General features: G+C 36.5%; 1 protein-coding gene across 1 annotated transcript in view; it reads right to left on the reverse strand.

Annotated features, from left to right (window-relative positions):
• Positions 1-304: 304 nt before the first annotated feature.
• The window catches only part of RNF180 (ring finger protein 180), a 170890-nt gene continuing 152533 nt past the window's right edge, over positions 305-18661 (reverse strand). Inside the window, exon 7 of the mRNA XM_081826817.1 lies at positions 305-1316. Within this exon, the coding sequence (XP_081682943.1) occupies positions 1117-1316 (200 nt within the window). The 3' untranslated portion in view covers positions 305-1116. The remainder of the gene's footprint in view (positions 1317-18661) is intronic.

The raw sequence follows: 18661 nt of genomic DNA on the forward strand, positions 1-18661 counted from the left end.
TTAGTAGTTCATAATCAAAACTTTCCTCATAGGTTACACAAAGACTGCCTTAGGAACTGAGATAAATAAGCTTACTTCTTTGTGCTTTCGTTTTCTCAATCCTGAAATTGGGATACTTGTGCTGTTTCCTATTCTGGAATAATTCAGATTTCCTTTTTTTTTAATTAAGGGAAAAACCAATTCCAAGGCTTATAGTACTGTCACAATAAATAAAAAGAAATGCCAGGTTTTCTTTGTTTATATCCATAAGCCTATTTCCAACAATTCCTTATTCCAGATACTAAATTAATAACAAAGAAAAAAATTTAAAAGTCACTCTTTATTGCACATTTACAATATATTTGACAACCTCTGTGTTAAACAAATCACTAAATTGGTTACATTTTGGACATGCATTGCTCTTTTGAACTACCGAAAAATCAGTAAGTATTTTATTTCTTCAGGTGAGTCATCCGGCAATTTGGAAAGTATTTATTAATATATTTCTCTATTGGGGGTCTCAGGCTTTTTGCATTTACTATTCTGTTCTTATAATAATTAAAAATGTTGCACTAATGCTATTATTAGGTCTGTATAAAGAATAGCCAGCTTTTTTACTAGAACGGGAAATAGGTAGAGATAACTGGAAACCAAAATTGAATATACCCTGTTAGATTAGTTCCCAGAAAATATAATTTATCTCTAATGCACATAATTTGCCTAAGAATAAGTGGTGATTGACTATTTTTTCAGCAAAGATACTACCTACCCAGATTATCATTTCACTTTGTATTTTTACTACTTTTCAGTGGAGGGAAAACCTCAGTCTTTACAATTAAGTATAAAAGCAGTATTGTAAAATTAGAGCCCATAAATCCTAAACCAGAAGGAATTATGAAATTAATTATGAAATTAATAGTGCATTGTTGCTAAGTGCTAGACAGACTAGCTCCTCAATAAACTGTAGTTCGTTACGTGAAAAACATTAATAAATAAGTCCATTATTCTCATACTTTCTATAAACACCAACAATTTATATAATGCAACATTATAAAAACTTCAAAGCACATTTTAAAAAGATTTAATTGCTATCTACATCATTTGTGATTGTTCAACTGTAGTAAGGTATGAAAATTCCTAAAACGGAAAGAAAAAATAGCAAAGAAAGCAGAAAACAATGAATCCAATGACCCAGTTCACTGAATAAATATAGATGATCACCATATCCATGTCAAACCACCATCCACGGCTATCATCCTCAAAGTGCAGATAATCCATCCTATGTGCACCATGTGGGAATTGCCTTCTTGTAACTGGAGTTGCACGTCTGTGGAAACCTACAAGATGCATGAACACATTATTTTAAAGCTCAGAGAATTCAGATACGTGCTCAGAGAGGAAGCTGCATTATGAACACTGGTGCCATGAATAAGAGCGTATCTTGATTTCACAGAGTGATATGTTGTATTCCTGACAGTTTTTTTTTTTCAATGATAACCAACTGTCAGAAGTCTCTCTTAGTTATGGTTTTAAGGGCAGGGTCAGTAAAATTAGCAAAAAGTATGGGGTGTGGAGTCAGGAGACTATCCTTGTTCTGTCACCTTCTTGGGCAAGTTATTTGATCTCTTTGGGTCTCTGATTGCTCATCCGTACCATCTAATAAATTAATCACAATTGATCCTCACAAATTTTTAAATTATTTTCACAGGAGAGCTATTTCTAAATTTGAACTTGATTAAGGTTGTATTGTCACAACTGCTCTTTGTAATTTGTGATCACCAACTTAACCTTGCATCTCATACCTCGAGAATTTCATTGGTATTTGAACAAAATTCTATGAGAAAAATAGCTCTTATTTTAGCACTGAATAAACTGGACAAAATGGTACAAAACTGAAATTGAGCTTTAATTTTTATAAATTTTAAAGCACAGGCTTACTTAAGGAGATTGGTACGTAAAAAGCAAATCTCAAAATCTCCAATCTCAACTGTAGCAACAACCCTGAAGAAAACGCATTGCGTATGTGAATGTGGAATGTTAGGGGTAAGTTGAGACGCTACCAGGTACTTCTGCAATGGACATAATTCTATTCCCAGTCTGATAATGATTCAGGCCTCCCTAGTTTTCACATACAGAAATAGTTTGTTCTCTGTTATATTCCATCACATTGTGTTTGAATTGGCTCTAGCTGGTTTTTCATGCTCTTGACTGCTCTTTGCTGGGGATGTCAAGAGAGACATGAGCTCTAAAACGAAAGCACTGCTTAAGAACATAGGAGAAGGAGAAGACCATTCCAAGAACATGGGAATACATAAATAAAATAGAACCTGGAAGTGCCAATTTATATTTCACTACAAGGTGTTTCTTTGTAAGAACCCTTCTTCATATGGTCAAAGTCACATCAGTGGTTGAAAGGAAATGAGAAATGCAACCAGTCAGTCATTTTACTGGACTCCAAGTGCCAGAAAATTATAAAACCAACCAACCAACCAACCAGCCATCAAACAAACAAAAATACAAACAGACCAAAAATCCCCTACTGTATCCTTTTGCCACTCAGGGCTCTGAAACTCAACTAGTGTACTACAGAAGACAACTGGACCCGATCAGAAGTGTTTGGTAAAGGGACTAATTATACCTGGCATTAATGCAGTCAATTAGTATTTAATAATGGTAGGTGTGAGTTTGTTGATGTGTGAGAGTGTGTACTCGTCAGTGCTTACATTGTGGTACCAGAAAAACCACTGGCCTCCGCTAAAGGAAACATCATCTGTATGGATAAAGGGACCATCTAGTGGAAACACCACCATAGGATCCTTCCCAGGCAGTTGGTGGCTCTTTGATCTCAGTTTTTAGCTGAGGTTGTTTGAGAGCCGCTTTACAGCACAAGGAAACACATGTGCAGGGGGGACTCTACAAAGGGTGCAATAGACCTTTCCTGGGGTGGACTCCTAAATGCAGAGCATTTCAGGAAACCATAAAAGCGCCAAGACAGTCCAAGGGCTGAGTCCTGATTTTAGCTGATCAGGTCAAATGGCCGTTTGCATTGCTCTGTGTTTATTTTGTGGATTTTTTGGGCCCTATAGTGAAGGTAGTCACCAGTCGGTGCCTGAGGGTGAAGATCACCAAGACCGGAAGCAGCCTACAGGTCCCAAGCGGATATCTTGTAGACATTAGGATCCTGGTTCCCAATTCTCAGGCCAGGGTGATCAGAGGGTGATAGGATCATTTTGTGGGACCCCAGTGGTTGTACAGTTGGTGAGGATATCCTTGCAGATCAAAGCCCCTGGGGCTTCACCCTCAAATGCTACTACCAGCAACCCGCTAGCCACAGTTGCACCAGCTTCCACGTGGACACCTTCTCTGACAGGTTATTTTCCAGAGTGGTGGCTACTGTTTGTACAGGCCACCCACTGACGGGACAGACCCTCTGGGGTGGCTGGTGTTGGACTCCAATGTGGCTGCAGCCCCCTCTTAGCTCTATGTGACATGGGCACAAGTGTCACCCCCAGGGGTACAAAGGCCTTCCAAACACTCTGACACAGGCTTCCTCCCGTCTTATTAAGGGAGCCATTCTTCCATATGGCTTCCCTAGACAAAGCTAACGTCCCATCTGTCCTGAGACCGAGCTGGCTAGTCATGTTCCAGACATTATAACCCTCTATTTTCAGGCAGTGAAGCAGACCCTTCCACTCTGTCTACAGAAGCTATTGGTAGATCTACATATAAAGCAATCTAGAAGGAGGAGGAGTACGGCAGGAGAGATGTGGAGGGAATTTAGGAATAGATTTATGTATCTACAGAGAGATATACACGATAGAACCTAGGGAGGCAAATGCAGATAGAGATGGAGATACAGATGGATTTGTGTATATACATCTAACTGCAAATATGAGAATTCTTTTCTTATTTGCAAACTCTGAACACGTGTGTGTTGGAAAAATGGGCCTTAAATGAGGAAATCCAAACTCTCTCATCTCCCAGGGTATAATGTTAATATTTTGAGGCAGAATAAAAAAACAAGGAAATAAACTGCTGGCGCCCAGCTTAAAAAAAAGTGATAGTTCTTATATGACTAAATGAATATATTTCTGAGAAATATTACATCTCCTTGTGAAATACTGTCCTTTTTCTTTGTACTATGTGCATGCTAACTATTTCGAGCTTGAGTATAAGCTTGCCCAATGGCAACCTCTTTTTGTTGGCTGACCAATATGTAGTTGCAAAGTCTTCTTAAAAAAATCCAATTTTCAAAGGACCGATAATCTGATCATAATCTTTGGTTTTTACTTACTAATGACTACTTTAAGTATTTCTGTGCTTATTAGTGTTAGGGAATGGGGACAATAAATGAACTATGGAAAAGCTATAATTTTGGTAGCTGCTAGTAACTGGTGGTAAAGGTTCTGTGAGGCTCAAGCTTGAACCAGATTCTGGCTCATCTATTTTAACAATGGAAGAACATTAATACTGTGCTCTAGATCTCGCTGCTTATTTTGATGGAAACGTTACACTCACTTGGATAGTATCATTATTTAAAGTCAAACTTCTTTGATCAAGGACAATTCTAGATTATTGTTTATATGTTTAATATTTTAAAATAAAAATTGTACACACTTAAGTTGCATAAACATCTTAATTTTTGTAATCAATGAACATGCAATAGCTTTCCATTTAGTTGTGTCTTCTCCAATTACTTTCATTAATATTTTATAATTTTCAGTAAATTATACTTACTTGTATTATGTAGATTTAAAACATGAAATTAAAAAGGATGAGATAACAGGGAAATGATATTTTAGAATAAATTAGAGGGCCATCTTTCAAATAGGTTTTTAATAATTCATAATTTTTTGGCTAACTTCCTATCACATTTTATTTTTTAATTATTAATTTTTATAGCTTATAAAACATTTACAATAGGATGACGTTTCTTCCCCTCTACTTTTTTTGTTTGCTTTACTATTATCTCTAATGTGATTTCTTTATAGAATTATTAAGTCTCTTGTGTACTTTGCCCTGGTATTTATCTAAAACTAGATAATATAATGTAAAATCCATTTAACTGCGCATATGCAAACTTCAACATATTGTAACACACAGAAAACACACTAATCAGGTCAGCCCTTCTGTGTTATTAGACTTCCAGTTTTCTTTGGCCAACATTACATACCATCATAACATGTAAGGATGCTACTGTTAGTCTTCACTCAATATTATTAAGCTTACCTTTTCTTCTGTTTAGATAAATAGAATATATATTTTTATGTTCTCTTCCCACATTCCAGTGGATTGCTTTGTACCCAACTTGGGGGGTATTGTTTTTTGGAGAGCATATTAAGGAGATCAATCCCAACAGTTTTTAAGACTATCTAACCACCATTCTCTAAACTATAGTCATTATCTTAAGAGAAAAAGGGGTCTTTCTGTTGGTGTAGAAGAGAGGAGAAGTGGGAAGAGTTTTTCTCACATTCAGAAATTAACCTAACACATAAACACAAATATTCCCAAAGTAGTTGATACTCCTTTTCAAAATCTTCACAAATAGAGGATGGAGAACAGGTAGCACTGTTATTGGAAATTATTATTATATACTAAAGTGATTTTTCTGACCTAAAGGATTATTTATAAACCTTAGATGTTTCAGATTCAAGTTTCAGTTGCTTGGGTCAAAGGAATGATGGTATTAACGGAATAGCCCTAGAAAAAAGTAGGGCTAAGAGAAGACATGGCACAAAAGATGAAGCATTATGAGTAGGGAGATCCTATGTGGTTTCCCCAGGACAGTCTGAATTTGCCTTTGTTGTCCTGGTATAACCACTAATAGAGCCCCTTTCATTCTAAAAGTGTTCTCATTAATGCTAATTTTCAGCTTTGAACACCAGAAAGTGATGTGACCCAGGATGGTTCAGGCAATAAGTTTTTATAGGTAAGATGCATAAGGATCATTGCTTAATATTTTTTTCTTTTTTGAGAAAGAGAAAGGGAGAGAGGGAGGTGGAAGGGAGGGTCAGAGAAAGAGAGAGAATCTTAAGCAGGATCCATGCCCAGAGGGGAGCCTGGTGAGGGGCTCCATCTCATGACCCTGTGATCATGACCTGAGCTGAAATCAAGACTGAGCTGCTTAACCCACTGAGCCACCCCGGCACCCCTTCAATTTTTTTTAAGTGGGGAGTTGGTGAGTAGGTTTTTGTAACAATTTTGGGATTTCCAAAGCTATAAATTGGATGGGATGATTGCAATTTCTCAACCCAAAATCTGATGAAAGGAAAATCACCTCATAGATGTTGTTACTTGGTAAGTATTAGATTATGACATAAGAAAAATTGCCAGAATACTAACTAGTGATTAATTCCAGTAATCAGTAACTGAGTCTACTGTAAAATGATCAAAATAAAAGGACCTAATTCATTGGGCTATCATGAGGATTAGATGAGTTAACACATATAAAGCTCACACCTGGCCCATTATAAGGGTTCAATGAATGTTAGATTTTTCTTATTACATTATTATTGTTATTATTATGAGGAGGAGGTTACCTTTTCTTGCCAGAGCTTGTTCTTCATATTATGTCTATATTAACGGTTTCTAATTGTTTCAAGTATGAGTTGATTTCTTCAAGGCAGTGGCTAACTTTAAGTAGACTGTCAGGGTATGAGACACTGAGACTATGAGATCTATTCAACAGTATAAAGAGTATATTTACTATCTGTTAGTGGCTGAGGATTCAAAGATATTTTTTTTAATATTTATTTATTTATTTACTTATTTCTGTTATGTTAGTCACCATACATTACATCATTAGTTTTTGACGTAGTGTTCCATGATTCATTGTTTGCGTATAACACCCAGTGCTCCATGCAGTACGTGCCCTCTTTGGATTCAAAGATATTTTAAGACATAGTTCCTGTTTTAAGAAACTATGAGTCTGGAACAGTGTTTCTCAATCTTTTTAAAAAAATTAGCACCCCCATAAGGGGACAAATAAATTTAAATTTATGTATTCTAATCAATAAATTAACTTAAACCTATTTTCTTCCTAATGAGAGAAAATAAATAGGAAAGAGTAAGATTTTGTCAGGTACAGTTTAAGCTTTTGAGGGCCATAAACCAATGTATTGTCTAGGATTTTTTGGTGGCCCCCCCCCAAACCAATCTTTGCTCCCATTAAAATACATGGCCTAGGAGACAGTATGTCTAAAACCATCATAATAGTGAATGTATATATTGTAATATAGGCAACTACTTTATTCCAAGAGAATTTGGATTGGAATTAATGGAGTGAAAGCTTCTGCACCAGGAATTCACTTTTACATGGACTTAACCACAACCTATTACTGGGGATAAACTAATAATAGTTAGTCTGGTATTCAGACATGCTTTAAAGAGTATCTAATAATATTAAGTACCTTCAAACTATACTATTTTAAAGTAAAGAACATAGTAAAGACATAAACTTCATACTTTTTTTCCCCCCAATATATTATAGTAGGGGGAAAAAAAAGCACAGTGCAGGGAAAATCATTCTCATCAAGAGATCAGAAAATTTGGATTCTTGTGCCAATATTAAACATAACCATTTGGTCAAGTCAAAATAGTTTCTTTGTATCTTGCAAGATGTTCATATGGTTTTCTTCTTTAATCTGTTAATGTGATGAATTCACACAGATTTTTTAAAATGTTGAATAAAATCTATTAAAGTGATGAATTAAAGTGATAGATTTTCCAATGTTTTATCCTTCCTTCATACTTAGGATAAATTCCATGTGTTTATGATACTCGTTTTCATACACTGATAACTCAGCTTTATATATTTTATATGGAATTTTTATTCCTATGTTTGTAAGGAAGATTGGTGTATAATTTTCTGTTTTCGGTTTATCATGATTTTATTGGCTTTATAAAATACTTTGGCAAATAGGTGACAATTCTGCATGGGTATCTGTATGTCTGCATATCTTGCACACAGAAGTAATGACTGCTTCTATTCTGTACTATTTTTTTTTTAAGATTTTATTTATTTATTTGACAGACAGGGACAAAGCAAGAGAGGGAACACAAGCAGGGGGAGTGGGAGAGGGAGAAGCAGACTCATCGCTGAGCAGGGAGCCCGATGCGGGGCTCGGTCCCAGGACCCTGGGATCATGACCTGAGCTGAAGGCAGACGCTTAATGATTGAGCCACCCAGGTGCCCCTCTGTACTATTTTTTGAAAGCTTTTCCTATAGCATACAGTCTTGGCAGGCAGGTTCCCTCTCTGGAAAGGTTTGACTGTAACCTTAGAACATAGTATATTTAATGGTGTTATAAAAGAATTGAATTTGGGGGCACCTGGGTGGCTCAGATGGTTAAGTATCCGACTCTTGATTTAGGCTCCGGTTGTGATCTCAGTGTCATGAGACTGGCTTAAGATTTTCTCTCTCCCTCTGCCCCTCACCCCCCACTTGTGCTCTCTCTCTAAAAAATAATAAAATAAAATAAAAGAACTGAATTGAATTTTATAGGCTCAGAGCTCTCCAGGTAACACATCCCAGTGTGTGTGTAGGTATCACCTGGCCCTATCTGTAATGTCCTATGAGAAAGAGGGCTCAGGTATCCATCGCCAATTCTGCTGTTTTGGCTATTGCTGTGAGTAATAGGCCATCCTTTGTTTCTGACCCAGGAATCTTACACTTTTTGCAAACATCCATGAAAGTGGAAGACTAATTTGTTAGCTTGCAAATAGGGTAAATCTCAGACCCGTAAGAGTTCTCAACCTTGACACTCTTGTGTCCTTTTTACTCTCTGAAACAATGTGCATGAAATTAAAATCCTTGATGGTTTGGTAAAGCTAGCCTGTAAAACCATTTGGGCCTGTTGTCTTTTCAGGTTTGGGGGTAAATTTTTAAATACCAATTCTTTACTAGTTGCATCAGTTTCTTTATTAATTGCTGGTCTATTAATGTTTTCTAGGTTTTTCTTAAGTTGGTTTTGGAATTTTTATATATTATCCATTCTATCCAAGTTTTCAAACATAGTGGACTAAAATTCACATAATTGTGATACATTTAGGGCTCTGCACAAATAATCTGGTCTCCTTCTGAGTACATGGTTTATTTTGCACTTCCCTGCCCCTGAGAAAGTTAGACATGGCCGTGAGACTTGACCAATGAAAATGATTGTTCAAACAAAATACTGTGCATTGCTTCTGGGTATAGCATTTATCAGTTTGAGAGGCTGCAGCAGTCTTTTTTTTAAAGATTTTATTTATTTATTTGACAGAGAGATAGACAGAAGAGCACAAGCAGAGGGAGTGGCAGAGGGAGAGGGAGAAGCAGGCTCTGCACCGAGCAGGGAACCCGATGCGGGACTCGATCCCAGGACCCTGAGATCATGACCTGAGCCGAAGGCAGACACTTAACCATCTGAGCCACCCAGGCGCCCTGCAGCAGTCTTTTTACCTCCGCCCCAGCAACTACCAATATACCAGACAGAGACTGCTCAGTCAGCTTTGGTCAGAAAGCTTAAGATGATGTGGAGCAGAGGACTCAGGAGGTAAGGGAAAATTATTTCAACATCACTATGAATTCTGATTGAGAATCACAAGATAACCTACAAAGCTATTCAAGAAAAGGATGATAATCCCCAAAGTTGAATCTTTTTTTTTTTTCTCTGTTTTTTTTTTCTTCACGTGGGAAAGTGCTCTTGGAGAAATTTCATTGTGTGAAATTGAAGAGAAAGGACTATGAAAGAAATCTCCAAGTCAGTTAGGTTGAGAAAAAATGTAAAGAAGAACCAGCATTCTAGAATCTCAAACAGGTACTTCTGCCATTTTATAAATTCTGTTTTATAAAAACAATTTTACCTCTGAAGGATTTTTCTCATATCCTCGAAGATAAAGGCCATCACTCCCTGCCCCCCCCAATATGGTTCAAATTTATATTCACCATCAAAGACCATAAAGTAGGTTCCATTATTTTGAAGAAAAGATTGTGAACAATTATCTCATATATTTTTTTCAATTTTAGCAACTTTCACAGTGCTTATACTGGGTACTAAATGTATTTGTTTAATGGATGGATGAATGAGTACCTGTATATAAGGAAAGACATCAGAAAATAGAATGAATTAGCCTATTTTTTCAGAATGTCTCAAATCAGGCCTCTCAAATATATTTTTAGGAGGGATGGAATATTATTCTGAATGTATTTGAGATGCATTTTGTAGTTCTTAAGAAAAAATATTCTTTAGAGGTTAGTTCAGAGAGCTTTGAAATTACTATTAAAAGGGAAAGAATCACCTTTGAAACAAATAATGCAATATATGTTAAGAAAAAAAAAAGAAGAAGAAGGTAGCGGGAGGGGAAGAATGAAGCGGGGGAAATTGGAGGGGTGGACGAACCATGAGAGACGATGGACTCTGAAAAACAAACTGAGGGTTCTAGAGGGGAGGGTGGTGGGAGGATGGGTTAGCCTGGTGGTGGGTATTGAGGAGGGCACATTCTGCATGGAGCACTGGGTGTTATGCACAAACAATGAATCATGGAACACTTCATCTAGAACTAATGATGTAATGTATGGGGATTAACATAAGAATAAAAAAAAAAAAGTAAAGAATCATTTGTCATATGCCAAGCATTGGGTAAACCCTCAGATATATCACTGAGCAAGACGGACACACTGCACGCTCAGAGCTTAAAATCTAGTGGAATGAACAATGATGACAGAATACTATTGATTGATTCTTATTTTACAGTCATTGCAATAAGCATCAAATTCGTCAATACTTTATAAATAAGGGAATTAATTAAGGCTTATGGAGGTAAAGTAACTTGTATTAAGATTTGAACCTAGTTCTTTTTCTCTCATCTGGGGACTATTTGATTCCCAATTCTGCTAGTTAACAACTATGTGATCCTGAGCAAGTTACTACACCTTTCTTACTGAGTTTCTGGAGATAATAAATGAGGACAGTAAGATATTTTCCAGCCTTACCCATCCTACATCTTACATGTAGTTAGATGCTTTAAAAAAAAAAAAAAGGATGTATGTGATATCCTTCATGTGTGATGGGACAGACAAAAGGCTGAAGCACCGTATTTTAATGCTGTCTTTTTCATATTACATAAGACTTTTATAGTGCCAAGTTGATTGATCTAAGTAGGCCTTAGCAGAGGTGGAGTGATATTTTTATAGTCAAAAGTAGGTATAGAGTTACTCTGTTAATATACTTGAAAAGCTAATACAAAATGGATTTTAAATGTCATCTTTATCTCCTGTATTTTTAGGATACCAGAGTCAAATGTATAAATCCTGCAAAATTAATTTTTTCTAATGAATATGTTAAAGTATGTGTGGATTACTTATAATTCTGTAACACCTGTTTAATTTTCAATATACAGTGGACCCATGAACAACATGGATTTGAGCTGTGCAGGGTCACTTACAGATGGATTTTTTTTTTTTAAGATTTATTTACTTTAGAGAGAGAAAGAGTGAGAGCGGGGGGAAGGGCAGAGGGAGGGAAAGAATCTCAAGCAGACTCCCCACTGAGCACAGAGCCCCACGCAGGGGATCGATCTCACGACCCTGAGATCATGACCTGAGCTGAAATCAAAAGTTGGGTGCTTAAACAACTGAGCCACCCCGGTGCCCCACAACTGGATTTTTTTCAAAAAATATATATACAGTAATGTAAATATATTTTCTTTTCCTTATGATTTTCTTAACATTTTCTCTTGCTTACTTTATAGTAAGAATACAGTATATAATACATATACAAATAGACTGTATCTTATCAGCAAGGCTTCTGGTCAACAGTTGGTTAGTAGTTGTCATGGAGGAGTCAAAATTTAAGTGCAGATTTTCAACTATGGGGTGTGTTGGCAACCTTAACATCTGTGTTGTTCAAGGGTCAACTGCAGTTTATAAAGTTATCAGGAAAAATCATAAAAACTTCTAATGTTTTGTTTCTGTTAACCAGGTAAAAAAATGAATACCATGGTTTCTTTTTTTTTTTTTTAAAGATTTTATTTGTTTGACAGAGAGAGACACAGTGAGAGAGGGAACACAAGCAGGGGGAGTGGGAGAGGGAGAAGCAGGCTTCCCACTGAACAGGGAGCCCGATGCGGGGCTCGATCCCAGGACCCCGGGACCATGACCTGAGCCGAAGGCAGACGCTTAACGACTGAGCCACCCAGGCACCCCACCATGGTTTCTTTTTTTAAAAAAATATATTTTTAAAGATTTTACTTATTTGACAGAGAGAGGCACAGCGAGAGAGGGAACACAAGCAGGGGGAGTGGGAGAGGGAGAAGCGGGCCCCCTGCCGAGCAGGGAGCCTGATGCAGGGCTAGATCCCAGGATGCTGGGATCATAAGCTGAGCTGAAGGCAGACGCTTAACGACTGAGCCACCCAGGTGCCCCTAAAAATATTTTTTTATTGTGGCAAAAAATATATAACATAAAATCTGCCATTTAACCATTTTTTAGTATACAACTCAATAGCATTAATTACATTTACAAAGTTGTGCAACCATTATCACAAAGACAAACTTTGTAGCCATTAAGGAATAATTTCCCAATTCCCCATTCTCCTCAGTCTCTGGTAACCTCTCATCTACTTTCTGTCTCAATGAATTTGTCTATTCTAGGTATGTCAATGAGTCATAAAATATTCATCCTTTGGGGTCTGGTTATTTCACTCAGTGTAATGTTTTCAAGGTTCACTGATACTGTAAGCAGGTATCATAAATTCATTTCTTTTCATGGCTAAATAATATTCCATTGTATGTATATACCACATTTTGTTTATTCATTAATTTGTTTATGGCTACTTGGATTGCTTCCATTTTTGGCTATGATGAATAATGCTGCAGTAAACACTGGGATACAAGTATCTCTTCAAGTCCCTATTTTCAGTTCTTGTAGGTATATATCCAGGAGTAGATCTGTTAAGTCATGGTAATTCTATATTTAGCTTTTTGAGGAAACTCCAAAGTATTTTTGCAGTGGGATGCATCATTTTACATTGCTACCAGCAATCTTTGAGGATTCCTATTTCTCCACAATCTTGTAAACACTTGTTTTCTATTAATTTTTTATTAGAGCTGGTCTAGTAGGTGTGATCTCGTTGTGGTTTTCATTTGCATTCATTCCCTTAATGACTAATGATGTTGAGCTTCTTTTAATATACTTATCGGTTGTTTGTGTATCTTTGGAGAAATGTCTATTGAAGTCTGCTGCCCATTTTTTTAATTGGGTTGTCGTCTTGAGTTCTTTATATATTCTGGGTATTAAGCCCTTATGAAGTATGATTTGTAAATATTTTCTATTAAGTAGGCTGCATTTAATGAAGGTTTTTTTTTTTTTTTAGTAGTCATGCTTTTGGTGTCATGCCTAAGAATCCAGTAGTCACAAAGATTTACCCCTATATTTTCTTTTTAAGAGTTCTATGGTTTTCTGTCAGAATGGCTAAAATGAACAACACAAGAAACAACAGGTGTTGGTGAGAATGCAGAGAAAGGGGAACCCTCTTGCACTGTTGGTGGGAATGCAAACTGGGGCAGCCACTCTGGAGAACAGTATGGAGGTTCCTCAAAAAGTTAAAAGTAGAACTACCCTGTGATCCAGCAATTGCACTACTAGGTATTTACCCAAAGGATACAAAAATACTGATTTGAAGGAGCACATGCAACCCATTGTTTATAGGAGCAACGTCCACAATAGCCAAACTATAGAAGATGAATGGATAAAGAAGATGTGGTGTATATATACAATGGAATTTTACTCAGCCATCAAAAAGAATGAAATCTTGCCATTTGCAATGATGTGGATGGGGCCAGAGTGTATTATGCTAAATGAAATAAGTCAGTCAGAGAAAGACAAATACCATATGATCTCACCTATATATGGAATTTAAGAAACAAAACAGATGAGCATATGGAAAGGGGGAAAACAAAGGAGAGAGTGAAACCATAAGAGACTCTTAAAGATAAAGAACAAACTGAGGATTGATGGAGGGAGATGGGTGATAGGTATTAAAGAGGGCACTTGTGATGAGCACTGGATGTTGTACGTTAAGTAAGGAATCACTGAATTCTATTCCTGAAACCAACATTGCACTCTATGTTAAGTAGAGTGATTTAAAGTCAGTACAATTTAAATTAAGAACAATGAACTAGTAGCCTTATTATTTTTGTTCTGTGTGAACTCTTAGGACATACCACATAAGCAATGTAGAATAAAATGACTTAGAAGCATAATACATGTTTCTAGAAACTCAAAGTTTCTAGTCATTTAATCAGTCTCTTTAAATTCTGTTTGCTATACTTTGAAAAATTATCCTTATAGTCTTTCATTTTCCCGGATCAGAAAAAGTAACAAAAGAAAAAGCAGTCTCTGTGTCATATATTACTGTATTCTCTCTCTAAGAAAAAAGGATATTTAAATGTAATAATGAAAAAAAAAATAGTGGGATAGAAATTAAATGTTTTTAGATTATATTACCAGAATCTACTATAAAACCTATATATATAACCTTGCATTATATCTAGTGTAGCTATAAAATATTTCGGCTATTTCACTACCAGTACAGTTGTGAAGTTTTTTCTGTTTTAAGTACCTCAAGCTTCTTTGGTTAATTGTAACACAAGCCTAATACTGGTAAGGTAAAAATTTAAAGTTTTAATCTGTTCGGGCATTTGAAAGTTTTCAATGGTAAATTATAAATCTGGAAACATGAAAATGTTTTCATATTATCCTATCAATTTTAATGAGCTAATACTCTAATAGCTGTTAAAATTTGTAGGTATACATCTCATTTGATATTCATCTATTTTAAGCCATAAAAAGCAAGTCCTTCTACTTCATGTGCACTGTAAAAATTAAAGATGCAGCTACAGCTATGGTATAGTAAATCATAGCAGTCTTTCTGCCAGTTGGCAAGAAGGATCTGGAACTTCTAAGAATATCTTCAGATTATTAGCATACTCTTCATGTCCCCAAAGGAAATTGTTATTTTTTTTTCTTTTTGGAATTTGTTTTATCTTTTGAGATTACCTTGATGGCCAATTCAATCCAGTTAATATATTTACAGATGAAGACACAAATACTTAGTGCCTTGGATACAATACCACTTTATGGTCTCTCCAAATGTCCTGGCATTTTCCTCAGAGAAGTGTTCTTAACATATTGGCTAAACTCTAGTTTGTGCAATTACTTGCAGATTTCTTAAATTTGCACTGTAGTCTCAGTTAAGTTTGTATTTGCTATCCAAAACAAATGGACAACTGCCATGCACTATTAAACTATCACTACACTATGCCAGAGTTAATTTCATTTCAGTGTAAAACACCATCTCCTTTATTTAGAGCATTGCATTCCATCTAATTAATCTACTCTTCATAATATTATGAATATGTTACTGCCTGGAAGTCAGAGAATTAAACAAAAGGACCTTTTCAGGTATCTTTCCATTCTGAGTCCACAATTCTGTACTGCTAGAGAGCCACAAGTCCTCGCAGCTTCGAGAGCAATGTACCTCACCTTTGGTACTTCGGCTGCACGTTGGAATCTCTGGAGGAACTTTAAATACTGATTTTTGGCATCCATCTCCAGAGATTCTGATTTAATTGGTCTGGGATATGGCTAGGGCACCAGGATTCATTCAAGGTCACAGTGTGAAATAACAGAAATTAATGCCCAGAAACTGTTTTGCTTCAAAGAAACCAAAACCAAAACCTTAGCTCTTCTCTTCCTTCATACAAAAAAAAAAAATTATTTTTCATCTGTTAAAGTCAGTTGAGGACCTGGAAATTTTCCGAGATGAGAAGTTCTGTTTCATAATAATGGTCTTATTTTGTAGTTGCTCTATTTTAGGAAGCCTAATTCCTGAAATTCTGGATTAAGATTATGAATGCTGATGACTATCTCTCCTGGAAGTTCTTTATCTTTTTATTAGTGTGATCAAGCTAACTGCTCACCTGACTGGACTGAAATGCGTATGAGTAGTTTGCATTTTACCTGCTCTAAGGGACGTGGGATGCAAACCAAATTCCCTAGAAGCTGGTTATGTCATTTTGAAAAAAACATTTTTTACTATGCAAATTTAATAATACTCTGCAAAAAGAAAAAACAAAAATTCCTTCCATAACTTCAGAATTTTAGTCTAAAATAAAATTTTTAAGATTTACATCCACTTAAAATAACATAAACAATGGAGGGCTTTTGGGCAGTAAATAAGAGTAATGTTACATAGTTATATGAGGAAATGCAAACTTTATAATTTGTTCTATTTTGCATTTGTCATGACAGGTGGTATGAGTGTTTTTGGTTGGGATGTGCCCCTATTTTAAAGAGAAGTTCTAGTTTTCAAATCATTTATATCTGAGCACTGAGCGTCATTTCATTAAGAAATTGTTGAGACTACAGATTCCATCTCTTCAATCTGCCTATAATTAATACATTTTAAATTTTATTTAATGAGCACTTCCTTGTTACTTTATTTTTCTCATATAAATATTGAGGTTATTATGGTGCTTTCTAATAAAGTTATGTATGGAGGCATAAGCATATAATTATATAAGAGGCATGAAACACTCTTGTGGATAGTTATCTTTCTCATTGGAAAGATTGTCCTAAGGGTCAAGCAGCCACAACTCTAAGTAAAAGCCCTATTTATCATGAAAAGAAACAAGATATGCAGTGACTACATACATTCATTTTTATGCTGTGCACTGCAGAACTCCAGAGAGCACCTTTCAAAAACACAACCATATAAAAGGTCCTTCCTGGGGTTTTGCAATGCGGCATTCCTGACTTCAAAGCTCTGACTGCTTTTAGAAAAGTCTAGGAGGTAAACTCTTGTAGGTAATTCTCTATGATGAGGTAGGCTAAAAACCCCTTAGGAGGCTATAAGCTGAGGAAGAATAAGCTATACTGTGTAAATTATATTATCTAGATTCTGGTGAATGGATCACTAGCCAAATGAGATATAAAACATTGCTTAATGAAGCAACAGGTAATTTCATAAATCTGGGGCGGTAGTAAATTGATTTAAAGAGTAATGGGCTTCTTGGAGCACCTGGGTGGCTCAGTCGGTTAAGCACCTGCCTTCGGCTCAGGATGATCCTGGGATCCTGCGATCCTGGGATCCAGCCCCGTGTCAGATTCCTGGGGAACCTGCTTCTCTCTCTCCCTCTGCCTGCTGCTCCCCCTGCTTGTGTTCTCTCTCTGTCAAATAAATAAATAAATATTAAAAAAATGTCTTTTTTTAATATTTATTAAAGAGACAATGTCTTGTCTTCAACTTGGGATCTGTATACAGAGTGAGAGGCAGAACTAAGGCTACAGACTGAACTCTCAATTCACTTCATCAGCCCAGTTGCATGGATGAAGTAGAACTCAGAGAAGTATAGCAGATTTGTATCATTCAACCTACAAAAGATAGAAAGCATGAGAATAGTGGACTGGCTAAAAAAGGCCCTCCTTGGTTTCAGAGATAGAATGCAAGGGCACCCATTAAGTAGAAGTGGGAGGAAAAAAAGCCATGCCAATCCAAGGCAATGGCTGTGAACACGGAGACCTGAGCCACTAATATCACAGGGCTCAGTGATTGTTAATTCCCAGTGTCCTTTTTGTTGTTTTTAATAGCTTCTCTTTTCTATTGATATTGTCCCCTCTTTTATCTATGTTGCCCATCTTTTTCTCTTTTCATTAGCATTTGTTTAAATAGTTATTTTAACGTCCTAGTCTGATAATGCCAACATCTAGATCACTGGGGATCTATTCCTATTTTCTGCTTCCTCTCTTGATTATTGGTCACATTTTCCTTATCTTCGCTTGTCTCATAATTCTTTATTGTGTGAATGATTCATGCAGATTGAAGTAGATATTATTTCCTCCCAAGAGGGTTGACTCTTTGTTTTGTCAGGCAGATAGGGTGAGAGGCTGATCACCTGAGCCAAATAATGAATAAGCTGGGGTGGAGGTAAAGTTAAGGTTGCAGCTTTAACTATACTCAGTCTACCTCTGATTTCAAATGGCTTAATGGTATGGCCTATCCTATCGTTTTTGCAGTCCTTCAATGGGACTCCATAGCCCTATGGAGTTCACTATGGGACCATAGTAGATTTGTACTCTGTTTTTCAGATCTTGACTACTCCTTGAGCATGGTCCTTTGGGTTTTTAGTTAAGAGTTTAGTAGGTCTCTATCCTCTCTAATCTGAAAGGTCTGTTTTTCAGAGGTTGTAAATGGAACTCTATCCTTTCACCCTACAAGGTTTAAAATAAGGGAAATGTTAGACTTCTGCAGAAGATGATGAAGTAGGAGGATCCTAAGCTCACTTCATCCCACAAATACAACTAGGTAACACCGACATCAGTATAAATAACCCATAAAATGACTCGAAGACTGGCAGAACCGGCTTTCCACAGCTAAATGTAGAGAAGAGGCCACATCAAAGAAGGTAGGAAGGGTGGAGACATGGTGGAAAGGTAAACAGACCCATGGGCTGTCTGTGGGAGGGAAGGATGCTGCAGGCTCAGAGACTGGAGAAAAACAGACCCTCACACCAGACACCCCAGATATGGGGAACCTGCATAGGGAGAACAAATCCCCTAACATTTGGCTTTGAAAACCAAAGGGGCATAATTTCTTGAATTTTTATAATCAGTGGGGCTTAACACCCGGGACTTCAAAAATCA

This window comes from Leptonychotes weddellii, chromosome 7, assembly GCF_054177405.1.
Source record: "Leptonychotes weddellii isolate Sample4059 chromosome 7, ASM5417740v2, whole genome shotgun sequence".
Classification (NCBI taxonomy): domain Eukaryota; kingdom Metazoa; phylum Chordata; class Mammalia; order Carnivora; family Phocidae; genus Leptonychotes; species Leptonychotes weddellii.